Raw genomic sequence first — 16,796 nt, 5'->3', positions numbered from 1 at the left:
CCTCCCACCATCTTGTTGTGGCCCCCACCTCCCACCATCTTGTTGTGGCCCCCACCTCCCACCATCTTATTGGTCCCCACCTCCCATCATCTTGTTGTGGCCCCCACCTCCCACCATCTTGTTGTGGCCCCCACCTCCCATCATCTTGTTGTGGCCCCCACCTCCCATCATCTTGTTGTGGCCCCCACCTCCCACCATCTTGTTGTGGTCCCCACCTCCCAACATCTTGTTGTGGCCCCCACCTCCCAACATCTTGTTGTGGCCCCCACCTCCCATCATCTTGTTGTGCCCCCACCTCCCACCATCTTGTTGTGGCCCCCACCTCCCACCATCTTGTTGTGGCCCCCACCTCCCATCATCTTGTTGTGGCCCCCACCTCCCACCATCTTGTTGTGGCCCCCACCTCCCACCATCTTGTTGTGGCCCCCACCTCCCACCATCTTGTTGTGGCCTCCACCGCCCATCATCTTGTTGTGGCCCCCACCTCCCACCATCTTGTTGTGGCCCCCACCTCCCACCATCTTGTTGTGGCCCCCACCTCCCACCATCTTGTTGTGGCCTCCACCGCCCACCATCTTGTTGTGGCCCCCACCTCCCACCATCTTGTTGTGGCCCCCACCTCCCACCATCTTGTTGTGGCCCCCACCTCCCACCATCTTGTTGTGGCCTCCACCGCCCACCATCTTGTTGTGGCCCCCACCTCCCACCATCTTGTTGTGGCCCCCACCTCCCACCATCTTGTTGTGGCCCCCACCTCCCACCATCTTGTTGTGGCCCCCACCTCCCACCATCTTGTTGTGGCCCCCACCTCCCACCATCTTGTTGTGGCCCCCACCTCCCACCATCTTGTTGTGGTCCCCACCTCCCACCATCTTGTTGTGGCCCCCACCTCCCACCATCTTGTTGTGGCCCCCACCTCCCACCATCTTGTTGTGGCCCCCACCTCCCACCATCTTGTTGTGGCCCCCACCTCCCACCATCTTGTTGTGTTCTCCACCTCCCACCATTTTGTTGTGGCCCCCACCATACCAGGGCGGTGACTAAATACGCAATCAAGACATATCCGGGTTTAATTTTTGAATAATTTGCACAGTTTTCAATACTTTTTCCTTTGACTTTGGACATTTGTAATAAGATGTGTACATTGGTAGATTATATTTTATATATTTAAAAAAAAAAATGTTTAAGGCAGCAAAATGTGACCACTGCAAGGGCTGTGTAGAGTTTCCATAGGCCCTGTAATGTACATGTAAGCCCCCTCCCTCCCGCCTACTGTTAGCAGTCACCTTTAGAGATCACAAAACCCTGATCACTCATAACTAGAACACAGGGGACATTCTGGCACAAGGCCACATTAATTCTTTCTATTTTTAGAATCTTTCCGAGTCTGAGTTTGTTTTGAAAGGCGGAGATTTCAAATGTATTTTTAGTTCCTGGTATAAAAGAGTCCTGGTCTAGTTACAGAGTTTACATTAACACGGGTGGAGCCTTGCATTCCATCGGTGGATGAGGGCTTTCCATCAATTATCATGCATGTCTCTACATGTCTGGCAGACATATCAGTGTGGATGACGGATCACCACCTCAAGCTGAACCTCGGCAAGACGGAGCTGCTCTTCCTCCCGGGGAAGGACTGCCCATTCCATGATCTCGCCATCACGGTTGACAACTCCATTGTGTCCTCCTCCCAGAGTGCTAAGAACCTTGGCGTGATCCTGGACAACACCCTGTCGTTCTCAACTAACATCAAGGCGGTGACCCGTTCCTGTAGGTTCATGCTCTACAACATTCGCAGAGTACGACCCTGCCTCACACAGGAAGCTGCGCAGGTCCTAATCCAGGCACTTGTCATCTCCCGTCTGGATTACTGCAACTCGCTGTTGGCTGGGCTCCCTGCCTGTGCCATTAAACCCCTACAACTCATCCACAACGCCACAGCCCGTCTGGTGTTCAACCTTCCCAAGTTCTCTCACGTCACCCCGCTCCTCCGCTCTCTCCACTGGCTTCCAGTTGAAGCTCGCATCCGCTACAAGACCATGGTGCTTGCCTACGGAGCTGTGAGGGGAACGGCACCTCCGTACCTTCAGGCTCTGATCAGGCCCTACACCCAAACAAGGGCACTGCGTTCATCCACCTCTGGCCTGCTCGCCTCCCTACCTCTGAGGAAGTACAGTTCCCGCTCAGCCCAGTCAAAACTGTTCGCTGCTCTGGCACCCCAATGGTGGAACAAACTCCCTCACGACACCAGGTCAGCGGAGTCAATCACCACCTTCCGGAGACACCTGAAACCCCACCTCTTTAAGGAACACCTAGGATAGGATAAAGTAGTCCTAACCCCTTAAAAGATTTAGATGCACTATTGTAAAGTGGTTGTTCCACTGGATATCATAAGGTGAATGCACCAATTTGTAAGTCGCTCTGGATAAGAGCGTCTGCTAAATGACTTAAATGTAAATGTAAATGTATAATTTCTTTAAAAAAACGATTATTTTACTAGGCAACTATAAGAGCAAATTCTTATTTACAATGACGGCCAAACCCTGGCCAAACCCCGGGACGACGCTGGGCCAATTGTGCGCCGCCTTATGGGTCTCCCAATCACAGCCGGATGTGATGCAGCCTGGATTCAAACCAGGGACTGTAGTACTGAGATGCAGTGCCTTAGACCGCTGCACCACTCGGGAGCAGCAGACATTGAATGAGTTTAGAGTCCTAGATCTACATGAACAAAAGTATGTTGGACACCTGCTCGTGGAACGTCTCATTCCAAAATCATGGGCATTAATATGGTGTTGGTCCACCCTTTTGTTGCTATAACAGCCTCTACTCTTCTGGGAAGGCTTTCCACTAGATGTTGGAACATTGCTGCAGAGACTTGCTTCCATTCAGCCACAAGAGCATTAGTGAGGTCGGGCACTGATGTTGAGCGTTTAGGCCTGGCTCCCAGTCGGCGTTCCAATTCATCACAAAGGTGTTCAATGGGGTTGAGGTCAGGCCTCTGTACAGGCCAGTCAAGCTCTTCCACACCGATCTCAACATAACATTTCTGTATGGACTTCGCTTTGTGCACGGGGGCATTGTCATGCTGAAACAGGAAAGGGCCTTCCCCAAACTGCTGCCACAGGAAAGGGCCTTCCCCAAACTGCTGCCACAGGAAAGGGCCTTCCCCAATACTGTTGCCACAAAGTTGGAAGCACAGAATCGTCTAGAATGTAATTGTATGCTGTAGCGTTAATATTTCCCTTCACTGGAACTAAGGGGCCCGAACCATTAAAAACAGCCCCAGACCATTAATCCTCCTCCACCAAACTTTACAGTTGGCACTATGCATTGTGGCAGGTAGTGTTCTCCTGGCATCCGCCAAACCCAGATTCGTCCGTCGGACTGCCAGATGGTGAAGCATGATTCATCACTCCAGAAAACGCGTTTCCACTGCTTCAGAGTGCAATGGTGGCGAGCCTTACACCACTCCAGCCGACGCTTGGCATTGCACATGGTGATCTTAGGCCTGTGTGCGGCTGCTCAGTCTTGGAAACTAATTTCATGACGTTGCTTCCAGAGGCAGTTTGGAACTCGGTAGTGAGTGTTGCAACTGAGGACAAATGATTTTTACACGCTTCAGCACTCGGCACTCCTGTTCTGTGAGCTTGTGTGACCTACCACTTCAGCCATTGTTACTCCTAGATGTTTCCACTTCACAGTAACATCACTTACAGTTGACCGGGGCAGCTCTAGCAGGGCAGTTGACTGGGGCAGCTCTAGCAGGGCAGTTGACCGGGGCAGCTCTAGCAGGGCAGTTGACCAGGGCAGCTCTAGCAAGACAGTTGACCGGGGCAGCTCTAGCAGGGCAGTTGACCGGGGCAGCTCTAGCAGGGCAGTTGACCGGGGCAGCTCTAGCAGGGCAGTTGACCGGGGCAGCTCTAGCAGGGCAGTTGACCGGGGCAGCTCTAGCAGGGCAGTTGACCGGGGCAGCTCTAGCAGGGCAGTTGACCGGGGCAGCTCTAGCAGGGCAGTTGACCGGGGCAGCTCTAGCAGGGCAGTTGACCGGGGCAGCTCTAGCAGGACAGTTGACCGGGGCAGCTCTAGCAGGGCAGAAATTTGACGAACTGACTTGTTCGAAAGGCATCCTATGACAGTGCCACGTTAAAAGTCACTGAGCTCTTCAGTCAGGCCATTCTACTGCCAATGTTTGTCTATGGAGATTGCATGGCTGTGTGCTCAAATTTTATACACCTGTCAGCAACGGGTGTGGCTGAAATAGCTAAATCCACTAATTTGTATATATAGTGAATCTACTTTGGTTTAGACACAAGCATCATGAAACCTTTCTACAAAATAAATTAATTTGACTTCGTGAAAATCTGTTTTGTGAACCGAACTTGCTTGCTACTTTTTTCATATGGCTTCTTCCTTCACAACTTAGCTTACTGAATATTTGTGTGTGTGTGTGTGTGTGTGTGTGTGTGTGTGTGTGTGTGTGTGTGTGTGTGTGTGTGTGTGTGTGTGTGTGTGTGTGTGTGTGTGTGTGTGTGTGTGTGTGTGTGTGTGTTAGTGATTCGCGGGTCAGCTCTTTGTTCACCCGCACTCTCCCCCCAACTGCTAATAACCCATCCGCAACCGCTTAACTATGTGTAATAGAATTACAATCTGAGGCCAACAAAACAACCCTAACTTGTAAATATAGGAAATACGCTGCAGGCCTCAGTGGAGGCTGGTGGTAGGAGCTATAGGAGGACAGGCTCATTGTAATGGCTGGAATGGACTTCATACCGATCCATTTATTCCATTCCAGCCATTACAATGAGCCTGTCCTACTGTAGCTCCGCCCACCAGCCTTCTCTTGTAGGCCTACAGTCAGAGATGGCAGAATGTTTTTGAGACAAGGGGGCGGGTTTTTTTTGTTCTTGCTTATAATTTCCGACATTTTGGTAAGGTATTAGTAAACTTGTCTATAGTTAGATACGTGCAGCTTCTCTCCTGTCATTGCTTGTTTCTCTAGAAGTCAACCCGTGCTCACCGTAATAATGTCATAAATCGATAGAATGAATGCTTTAATCGAGTTGACATCAGTAACGGTGTCTCTTTTATCTCTGCTTCTCATGCGTACCAAAGACATTTAGGGACCTGGAGAGAAAACACAATAACACCCCCCCCCAAAAAAATAAAATAAAGGCAGTTTGAGCAGTTTTAAAAAAAATGAAAAGCTGTGAAAATGAGAACATATTTCTGATCAGATTTCAGTTCGGCTTGGATGCATATTTCATGTTTTTTAAATACTATCAGCTTTTATGATACCGATAAAGACAGCATCTTCACAGACGGTCCCTAACTGCACATTCACATTCTGTCAAGACGCTAAAAATATATATATATATATATTTCTCCACTCCTGTTCCTGAGTTAAATGTGCATTTGGTCAATCATTACAGGAAATGCTTAATTCTGCAGGATATTAGGTTATGTGAAAGGTTATAGACCTACAGCCAGTGTTTACATTTCAGTTACTATTTCCATTTAACCCATTTGAACACAGTTCCGTTGACGTGCCATATTTGAAGTCCCCGTCTTGGGACTGGGGAGTTTGTATAGCGCCTCACAATCATCAAACGTAACACTGCTATAATCCTCTTTTACCACTTAACCAGATCTTTCCGAGACAGACGACTGATCTGGCCACACTCTTATCTATATTTGAAACTCTCCGTTTAGCAGCATCCCGCTGTGCACAAACTGGTTGAATCAACATATTGTGACAAACCTTGTATAAAATATATCGAATTTGTACCTTTGAAACAACATCAGATCGTTAACATTATATCTACTGTCAGAAAAAAACTATAGACTGGGTAGCACCTCCTACTGGAGAGTTGATCTATACAGCACCTCCTACTGGAGAGTTGATCTGTCTACAGCACCTCCTACTGGAGAGTTGATCTATCTACAGCACCTCCTACTGGAGAGTTGATCTGTCTACAGCACCTCCTACTGGAGAGTTGATCTCTCTACAGCACCTCCTACTGGAGAGTTGATCTATCTACAGCACCTCCTACTGGAGAGTTGATCTGTCTACAGCACCTCCTACTGGAGAGTTGATCTGTCTACAGCACCTCCTACTGGAGAGTTGATCTCTCTACAGCACCTCCTACTGGAGAGTTGATCTATCTACAGCACCTCCTACTGGAGAGTTGATCTATCTACAGCACCTCCTACTGGGGAGTTGATCTATCTACAGCACCTCCTACTGGAGAGTTGATCTACCTACAGCACCTCCTACTGGAGAGTTGGTCTGTCTACAGCACCTCCTACTGGAGAGTTGATCTACCTACAGCACCTCCTACAGGAGAGTTGATCTGTCTACAGCACCTCCTACTGGAGAGTTGATCTGTCTACAGCACCTCCTACTGGAGAGTTGATCTGTCTACAGCACCTCCTACTGGAGAGTTGATCTATCTACAGCACCTCCTACTGGAGAGTTGATCTACCTACAGCACCTCCTACTGGAGAGTTGATCTACCTACAGCACCTCCTACTGGAGAGTTGATGTACCTACAGCACCTCCTACTGGAGAGTTGATCTATCTACAGCACCTCCTACTGGAGAGTTGATCTATCTACAGCACCTCCTACTGGAGAGTTGATGTACCTACAGCACCTCCTACTGGAGAGTTGATATCTACAGCACCTCCTACTGGAGAGTTGATGTACCTACAGCACCTCCTACTGGAGAGTTGATATCTACAGCACCTCCTACTGGAGAGTTGATGTACCTACAGCACCTCCTACTGGAGAGTTGATCTGTCTACAGCACCTCCTACTGGAGAGTTGATCTCTCTACAGCACCTCCTACTGGAGAGTTGATCTATCTACAGCACCTCCTACTGGAGAGTTGATCTCTCTACAGCACCTCCTACTGGAGAGTTGATCTATCTACAGCACCTCCTACTGGAGAGTTGATCTGTCTACAGCACCTCCTACTGGAGAGTTGATCTGTCTACAGCACCTCCTACTGGAGAGTTGATCTATCTACAGCACCTCCTACTGGAGAGTTGATCTGTCTACAGCACCTCCTACTGGAGAGTTGATGTATCTACAGCACCTCCTACTGGAGAGTTGATCTGTCTACAACACCTCCTACTGGAGAGTTGATCTGTCTACAGCACCTCCTACTGGAGAGTTGATCTACCTACAGCACCTCCTACTGGAGAGTTGATCTGTCTACAGCACCTCCTACTGGAGAGATGATCAGGGGTGGTTAGGATGCATGCACAGGATAAGGAGTTGATTTCACCCTGAATCAAAGAGCCGATCCAAAGCAAACAGAAATCCTTCAGTGAAAAAGACTGGCCTTCATGGAGCACTCTTAGGAACACACCCCAGAGACAGATCAACATTCTAAACCACACCAAAATCCAGAAATGCAAGAAGGAGAACCCAGTCACATGATACCGTCAAATCAATCTCTGACCAGCACTTAAAAGACAGTCTCAATCAAAGTTGACGGGCTCGACCCAGACGATCATTCTGTAATTGAATGACCCGTTATTTGTCACCACATCATTACCACCACTAAACCTGTCAGACCTAACTGCATTCACTCCCGACTGTTGAACCATGGGAAATGCACAGGAAACTACTCTCTGTTCTAACCAGGCCTGGCCTTTTTTTGATCTTGTGGATCACACCAATGCAATGACACACATTTTTGGAATTATCTGACCGACCAAAGATCATGCCACGGATTTGTAACTTCCATTCCGACAGTAGCCAGGTGACCAAATAACACAACACTGTATCACAGGCCTAAGAACTCTCCTGTGGCCTGCCCCCACAGCACACGGCTTGGTCCAATTGTATTCGTGGCTCATGTCAGTCGTGCATCAGAGGGCACCCTATGCAACTACTGGGCCTAGGTGGATGACCTGAACCTCATCGAATCAAGACCCATAGGTGACACTTCCACCGTACAGCAGATCCTCAACTAAATAGCCGTCGTGCATCAGAGGGCACCCTATGCAACTACTGGGCCTAGGTGGATGACCTGAACCTCATCGAATCAAGACCCATAGGTGACACTTCCACCGTACAGCAGATCCTCAACTAAATAGCCGTTGTGCATCAGAGGGCACCCTATGCAACTCCTGGGCCTAGGTGGATGACCTGAACCTCATCGAATCAAGACCCATAGGTGACACTTCCACCGTACAGCAGATCCTCAACTAAATAGCCGTCTGGTCAGAACCGTAAAAGATGGAGTTCAACCCAACCAAGTGCAAAGTCATGTACACCTGTTTCAAATACAATCCTGACCCCACCTCCGCTAATTATCCATCGCCGGCCACACACTTGAGGTGGTGTCCAGCGTCAAAGCGCTTGGTGTGACATTCCAAGCCAAGATGTGTGGGACACACACAAATCTCCGACATTAACACCAAATCCCAGGAACAATACAAATGGCTGCCTCAGATGAGAGACCATGTCAGTGGCAGATCTACCTGATCCAGTCACAAACTGAACCTTCCCCTTACTACCTGATCCAGTCACAAACTGAACCTTCCCCTTACTACCTGATCCAGTCACAAACTGAACCTTCCCCTTACTACCTGATCCAGTCACAAACTGAACCTTCCCCTTACTACCTGATCCAGTCACAAACTGAACCTTCCCCTTACTACCTGATCCAGTCACAAACTGAACCTTCCCCTTACTACCTGATCCAGTCACAAACTGAACCTTCCCCTTACTACCTGATCCAGTCACAAACTGAACCTTCCCCTTACTACCTGATCCAGTCACAAACTGAACCTTCCCCTTACTACCTGATCCAGTCACAAACTGAACCTTCCCCTTACTACCTGATCCAGTCACAAACTGAACCTTCCCCTTACTACCTGATCCAGTCACAAACTGAACCTTCCCCTTACTACCTGATCCAGTCACAAACTGAATCTTCCCCCTACTACCTGATCCAGTCACAAACTGAACTTTCCCCTTACTACCTGATCCAGTCACAAACTGAACCTGTCACGTTCGTTATAATGAGTGGACCAAAGCGCAGCATGAGTAGAGCTCCATATATTTATTGAGGTGAAACTTCAAACAACAAATAAATAAACGAACGTGCAGTTCGTAGCGCACATAGCACTAAACAAAAACAATATCCCACAACGCAGGTGGGAAAAGGACCACATTAAGTATGATCCCCAATTAGAGGCAATGATCATCAGCTGCCTCCAATTGGGAACCATACTCACACCAACATAGACATTCATGACTAGAACACCCCCTAGTCACGCTCTGACCTATTGCACCATAGAGAACCCCCAAAGGCTCTCTAAGGTCAGGGTGTGACAGTACCCCTCCCCAAAGGTGCGGACTCCGACCGCAAAACCTGAACCTGGATGGGGAGGGTTAGGGTGGGCAACTAGCGTCGGTGGCGGCTCCGGTGCAGGATGTAGCCCCCGTTCAGACTGCGGATCTGACCCTGAAGCCGGGCTGAACGCCGTGCCCGGACTGGGCACCGGAGCAGAGGAAGGCTCCGGCAATGGAGAGGGACTGGAAACCGTGCCTGGACTGGGCACCGGCGCAGATGAAGGTTCCAACCATGGCACCGTCGCAGGAAGCTCCGGGCCGTGGACCATCACTGGAAGCTCCGGGCTGTTGACCGTCACTGGAGGCTCCGGACCGTTGACCGTCACTGGAAGCTCCGGACAGTTGACCGTCACTGGAAGCTCCGGACTGTGAACCCTCTCTGGAAGCTATGGACTGTGAACCCTCTCTGGAAGCTCTGGACTGTGAACCCTCTCTGGAAGCTCTGGACTGTGAACGCTCTCTGGAAGCTCTGGACTGTGAACCCTCTCTGGAAGCTCTGGACTGTGAACCCTCTCTGGAAGCTCTGGACTGTGAACCCTCTCTGGAAGCTCTGGACTGTGAACCCTCTCTGGAAGCTCTGGACTGTGAACCGTCGCTGGAAGCTCTGGACTGTGAACCGTCGCTGGAGGTTCTGGGCTGTAGACTGTCGCTGGAGACTCCGGACTGTACACACGCACTGGTGGCTGAGTGCGGGGAGCCGGCACAGGACGTCCCGGGCTGGGGAGGCGCACTGGAGGCCTGGTACCTCACACTGACTACCTCACATTTTAGGGCTGCAATCCCGGTAACAGGATCGATATGACAACAGCCAGTGAAAGTGCAGGGTGCTAAATTCAAACAATAGAAATCTCATAATTAAAATTCCTCAAACATACATGTGTTTTATACCATTTTAAAGGTAATCTTGTTGTTAATCCCACCAAAGTGCCCGATTTCAAATAGGCTTTTCAGCGAAAGCACCACAAACGATTATGTTAGGTCACCACCAACTCACAGAAAAATTCTGCCATTTTTCCAGCCAAAGAGAGGAGTCACAAAAAGCACAAATATTGATAAAATTAATCACTAACCTTTGATGATCTTCATCAGATGATACTCATAGGACTTCATGTTACACAATACATGTATGTTTTGTTTCATAAAGTTCATATTTATATAAAAAAATCTGAGTTTACATTGGCGTGTTACGTTCACTAGTTCCAAACATCCAGTGATTTTGCATAGCCACATCGATTCAACAGAAATACTCATCATAAATGTAGATGATAATACAAGTTATACACAGCAACCGCTGTGTCAGATTTCAAAAAAACTTTACGGAAAAAGCAAACCATGCAATAATCTGAGACGGCGCTCAGAACAATAGTCAAATTAGCCGCCATGTTGGCATGTTGGCTTGTTCGATAATGTCCGTTATTTATGTCCAATTAGCTACTCTTTTTAGCACGTTCGGTAAACAATTCCAAAGTCACGAAGCGCGTTTCCTAAAAGCTGACGAAATGTCCAAAAGTTCAGTAACAGTCAGTAGAAACATGTCAAACGATGTATTGAATCAATCTTTAGAATGTTGTTAATTAACATAAATCTTGAATAACGTTCCAACCGGAGAATTACATTGACTTCAGATGAGCGATGGAACAGAGGTCCCTCTCATGTGAATGGTCAGGTCATGGCAGACCTGACTAATTCCCATTTCATTCGGCCCCCCTTCACAGTAGAGGCATCAAACAAAGTTCTACAGACTGTTGACATCTAGTGGAAGCCGTAGGAAGTGCAAACTCATTCATATCTCGCTGTGATTTCAATGGGATCTTGGTTGAAAATCGACCAGCCTCAGAATTTCAACTTCCAGGTTTTTGCCTGCCATATGAGTTCTGTTTTACTCACAGACATAATTCAAACAGTTTTAGAACACTTCAGAGTGTTTTCTATCCAATACTAATAATAATATGCATATATTAGCAACTATGACTGAGGAGCAGGCCGTTTACTCTGGGCACCTCTGTGCACCTTTCATCCAAGCTACTCAATACTGCCCCTGAAGCCACAAGAAGTTAACTACCCCACATTGCCTACCTCATATTGACTACCTCACACTGATAACCTCACATTGACTACCTCATACTGACTAGCTCACACTGACAACCTGGCACTGACAACCTGGCACTAGCTACCTCACACTGACTACCTCATATTGTTTACCTCACACTGACTACCTCACACTGACTACCTCATATTGTTTACCTCACGTTGACTTCCTCAGACTGACTTCCTCAGACTGACTTCCTCAGACTGACTTCCTCAGACTGACTTCCTCAGACTGACTACCTCACGCTGACTACTTCACGCTGACTACCTCACGCTGACTACTTCACACTGACTACCTCACACTGACTACCTCACACTGACTACCTCACATTGACTACCACACACTGACTACCTCACACTGACTACCTCACACTGACTACCTCACACTGACTACCTCACACTGACTACCTCACACTGACTACCTCACACTGACTACCTCACGCTGACTACCTCACACTGACTACCTCACGCTGACTACCTCACACTGACTACCTCACTCTCCCCACCTTTTAGTTCTGTTGTTTGCTGAGGTTAGAGACCCTGATCACACGCTAGACAATGCCACACTAGAGAACAAAAGGGAACATCCTGGCACCTGTGCAGCTACTGTTTCTATCTTTGTGAGGCAGAGTTATTCAGTTTCGGGAAGAGGCAGAGTTTTTTTTTTTTTTAGGCGAGGCCACGGGTCTGAGACTCCAAACCAATCAGGCGACACTTTAATTCTGGGACACTTTATATTTCACAACCCCCTGTCTATTCTATTTAAGCACACTTTCCTAATAAACACCTTTCAAACACCCCCAACACAACTGATATTACAAGGGAATTTGCTTTTACATAACGTTTACTTTCATTCTTTTTTTTTTATCTACTGCAGACACGTCCTTCAGAAAGTGACACTTTTCTAGTAAGAGTTGGATTGGAGTGTTGTATGTAAAGGTGTTAAACTGATTTTCAGAATGAAGGAGCCTCTATGGTGATAAACTGATATGGAGGAATTCTGAACAGCAGAACGGGGTCTATTGTATGCTTTAATGTGATAAAAGCCCCAAAATGTGTACTCTTGTTTCATCAAAGAAACATATTTATACAGTTATTTTTAGTCATGAAAAATACAAAAACAACATCAAACGAACATCATGTTATCACAAACATATCCAATCATTTGACTGATCTTAGCAGTTAGACAAATTACTGGGAAAGTTAGAACCAGTCGTGGCCAGATCTGACAATAGAAGCATTTCTCTACACCCACAATAATATCTACTCAACATGTGTATGTGACCAATACAATTTGATGTTATTTTGATTCACATACATCTCTCAGAAAGGCTCAGGTGTCATTTCATCTGGCTCGGAGAGGATCTGTTTTTGTTGGAAGTCAAACCTCAAGCACCTGAATCATTTCTCATGAGAACAGCCCATACATATCTTGTGTGTGTGTGTGTGTGTGTGTGTGTGTGTGTGTGTGTGTGTGTGTCTGCGTTGATTCTAGGTGTTCTGTGGTCTAGGGGTTCTGTGGTCTAGGGGTGCTGTGGTCTAGGGGTGCTGTGGTCTAGGGGTGCTGTGGTCTAGGGGTGCTGTGGTCTAGGGGTCGTGTGGTCTAGGGGTCGTGTGGTCCAGGGGTCGTGTGGTCCAGGGGTCGTGTGGTCCAGGGGTCGTGTGGTCCAGGGGTCGTGTGGTCCAGGGGTCGTGTGGTCCAGGGGTCGTGTGGTCCAGGGGTCGTGTGGTCCAGGGGTCGTGTGTTCCAGGGGTCGTGTGTTCCAGGGGTCGTGTGTTCCAGGGGTCGTGTGTTCTAGGTGTTCCAGACATGGCCCAGACAGTCTGCTCCAGCTGAGAGGAGCTTGGTTCCACTGGGACTGAGGGCCAGGTGCAAAACACGATCCATGTGACCTGAAAAACCATCACAATAACAGCATTGTAACGATGAGAAAATATGTATCTGGTCTTATCAGGCTCCCCTATCTGTGGGTGAGCAGCTCTTATACAGTACCAGTCCAAAGTTTGGAGTAGTAGAGGTAGCAGTAGTAGTCGTCGTCGTAGTATTAGTAGCACTAGTAGCAGTAGTAGTAGCACTAGTAGCAGTAGTAGTAGTAGTAGCACTAGTAGCAGTAGTAGTAGTAGTAGCACTAGTAGCAGTAGCACTAGTAGCACTAGTAGTAGTAGCACTAGTAGCAGTAGCACTAGTAGCAGTAGCACTAGTAGCACTAGTAGCAGTAGTACTAGTAGTAGTAGCACTAGTAGCAGTAGTACTAGTAGCAGTAGCAGTAGCACTAGTAGCAGTAGTACTAGTAGCAGTAGCACTAGTAGCACTAGTAGCAGTAGTACTAGTAGTAGTAGCACTAGTAGCAGTAGTACTAGTAGCAGTAGCAGTAGCACTAGTAGCAGTAGTACTAGTAGCAGTAGCAGTAGCACTAGTAGCAGTAGCAGTAGCACTAGTAGCAGTAGCAGTAGCACTAGTAGCAGTAGCAGTACTAGTAGCACTAGTAGCAGTACTGGTAGCACTAGTAGCACTAGTAGCACTAGTAGCACTAGTAGCACTAGTAGCACTAGTAGCAGTAGTACTAGTAGTAGTAGCACTAGTAGTAGTAGTACTAGTAGTAGCACTAGTAGCAGTAGCACTAGTAGCAGTAGTACTAGTAGCAGTAGCAGTAGTACTAGTAGCAGTAGCAGTAGTAGTAGTAGCAGTAGTACTAGTAGTAGTAGCACTAGTAGCAGTAGTACTAGTAGTACTAGTAGTAGTAGCAGTAGCACTAGTAGCAGTAGCAGTAGCACTAGTAGCAGTAGCAGTAGCACTAGTAGCAGTAGCACTAGTAGCAGTAGCACTAGTAGCAATAGCACTAGTAGCAGTAGTACTAGTAGCAGTAGTACTAGTAGTAGTAGCACTAGTAGCACTAGTAGCAGTAGTACTAGTAGTAGTAGCACTAGTAGCACTAGTAGCAGTAGTACTAGTAGTAGTAGCACTAGTAGCACTAGTAGCAGTAGTACTAGCAGCAGTAGCAGTAGTACTAGTAGCAGTAGCAGTAGTACTAGTCGCAGTAGCACTAGTAGCACTAGTCGCAGTAGTAGCAGTAGCAGTAGCAGTAGCAGTAGCAGTAGCAGTAGTAGCAGCAGTAGTAGTAGCTGTAGTAGCAGTAGTAGCAGCAGCAGTAGTGGTAGAAGTAGTAGCAGCAGCAGTAGTGGTAGAAGTAGTAGTAGCAGTAGCAGATGTGTCTCACCATGTAGCTGGTAGGCCTGTTCCAGTGAGGGGGAGGGGCTCCAGCAGGTAATGTGGTGATGAGGAAGGCCATGGCCAGTGAACAGAGTCTTCCTCTCCTCTGACCAGACCATGGAACACACCTACAATATAATAGATAGAACAACTTTCAATAATACATTTGATAACAATAACCTAGCAAATTACATTGGTTGTCAACAACTTATAAAGCCTAATATTGTGCAAGCCATTATCCAAGCATTTGAATACATATCACAATCACTAATACTGTACAGTGTCTTCGGAAAGGATTCTAACCCTTTCACTTTTTGCACATTTTGTTACCTTACAGTCTATATTTAAAATGTATAATATTATTGTTTTTCCTCATCAATCTACACACAATACCCCATAATGACAAAGCAAAAAACTGTTTTAGACATTTTTGCAAATGTATTTAAAATAAAAAAACTGAAATATCACATTTACATAAGTATTCAGAGCCGTTACTCAGTACTTTGTTGAAGCATCTTTGGCAGCGATTACAGCCTCGAGGCTTCTTGGGTATGACGCTACAAGCTTGGTACACCTGTATTTGGGGAGTTTCTCCACTTCTTCTCTGCAGATCCTTTCAAGCTCTGTCAGGTTGGATGGGGAGCGTCGCTGCACAGCTATTTTCTGGTCTCTCCAGAGATGTTCGATCGGGTTCAAGTCCGGGTACAAGGCCACTCAAGGACATTCAGAGACTAGTTCTGGTGCGGTGCCAGGTTTCCTCCAATCTTGGTTTCATCAGACCAGAGAATCTTGTTTCTCGTGGTCTGATAGTTCTTTAGGTGCCTTTTGGCAAACTCCAAGCGGGCTGTCATGTGCCTTTTACGGAGTAGTGGCTTCCGTCTGGCCACTCTACCATAAAGGCCTGAGTGATGGAGTACTGCAGAGATGGTTGTCCTTCTGGAAGGTTCTCCCATCTCCACAGAGGAACTCTGGAGCTCTGTCAGAGTGACCATCGGGTTCTTGGTTACCTCCCTGACCAAGTCCTTTCTCCCCCGATTGCTGTTTGGCCGGGCGGCCAGCTCTAGAAAGAGTCTTGGTGGTTCCAAACTTCTTCCATTTAAGAATGATGGAGGCCACCGTGTTCTTGGGGACCTTCAATTCTGCAGAAATGTTTTGGTACCCTTTCCCAGCTCTGTGCCTCGACAGAATCCTGTCTCAGAGCTCTACGGTCAATTCCTTCAACCTCATGGCTTGGTTTTTGTTCTGACAAGCACTGTCAACTGTGGGACCTTATATAGACAGGTGTGTGCCTTTCCAAATCATGTCCAATCAATTGAATTTACCACAGGTGGACTCCAATCAAGTTGTAGAAACATCTCAAGGATGATCAATGGAAACAGGATGCACCTGAGCTCAATTTGAGTCACATAGCAAAGAGTCTGAATACTTATGTAAATAAGGTATTTCTGTTTTTGTTTTTGTTTTTGCTTTGTCATTATGTGGTATTGTGTGTAGATTGATGAGGGAAAAAAGTATTTAATCCATTTTAGAATAAGGCTGTAACATAAAAATGTGGAGGGGTCTGAATACTTTCCGAATGCACTGTACTTCAATCAAACGTGCTGCAGGTGTGTAGGTGCCTGTGTGTGTGTGTGTGTGTGTGTGTGTGTGTTGAGATCAAATACAGTGAGGGAAAAAAGTATTTGATCCCCTGCTGATTTTGTACGTTTGCCCACTGACAAAGAAATGATCAGTCTATAATTTTAATGGTAGGTTTATTTGAACAGTGAGAGACAGAATAACAACAAAACAATTCAGAAAAACGCATGTCAAAAATGTAATAAATTGATTTGCATTTTAATGAGGGAAATAAGTATTTGACTCCCTCTGCAAAACATGACTTAGTACTTGGTGGCAAAACCCCCTGTTGGCAATCAGAGGTCAGACGTTTCTTGTAGTTGGCCATCAGGGTTGCACACATCTCAGGAGGGATTCAGTCCGACTCCTCTTTGCAGATCTTCTCCAAGTCATTAAGGTTTCGAGGCTGACGTTTGGCAACTGGAACCTTCAGCTCCCTCCACAGATGTTCTATGGGATTAAGGTCTGGAGACTGGCTAGGCCACTCCAGGACCTTAATGTGCTGCTTCTTG

The 16,796-nt window shown here is 47.2% G+C and overlaps 1 protein-coding gene across 4 annotated transcripts in view; it reads right to left on the bottom strand.

Annotated features, from left to right (window-relative positions):
• Positions 1 to 12,469: 12,469 nt before the first annotated feature.
• LOC129853005 (cell division cycle protein 20 homolog B-like) overlaps positions 12,470 to 16,796 on the bottom strand; it is a 40,441-nt gene continuing 36,114 nt past the window's right edge. For all 4 annotated transcript variants that reach the window (XM_055918621.1, XM_055918620.1, XM_055918622.1 and 1 more), the window contains 2 exons: positions 14,675 to 14,795; positions 12,470 to 13,349 (listed from right to left, as the gene is read on the bottom strand). In XM_055918621.1, coding sequence (XP_055774596.1) covers positions 13,252 to 13,349; positions 14,675 to 14,795 — 219 coding nt within the window. In that variant the 3' untranslated portion in view covers positions 12,470 to 13,251. The remainder of the gene's footprint in view (positions 13,350 to 14,674; positions 14,796 to 16,796) is intronic.

The sequence above is a fragment of the Salvelinus fontinalis genome, chromosome 4 (assembly GCF_029448725.1).
Source record: "Salvelinus fontinalis isolate EN_2023a chromosome 4, ASM2944872v1, whole genome shotgun sequence".
Lineage (NCBI taxonomy): Eukaryota > Metazoa > Chordata > Actinopteri > Salmoniformes > Salmonidae > Salvelinus > Salvelinus fontinalis.
This window is presented reverse-complemented; position numbering and strand designations above follow the sequence as displayed.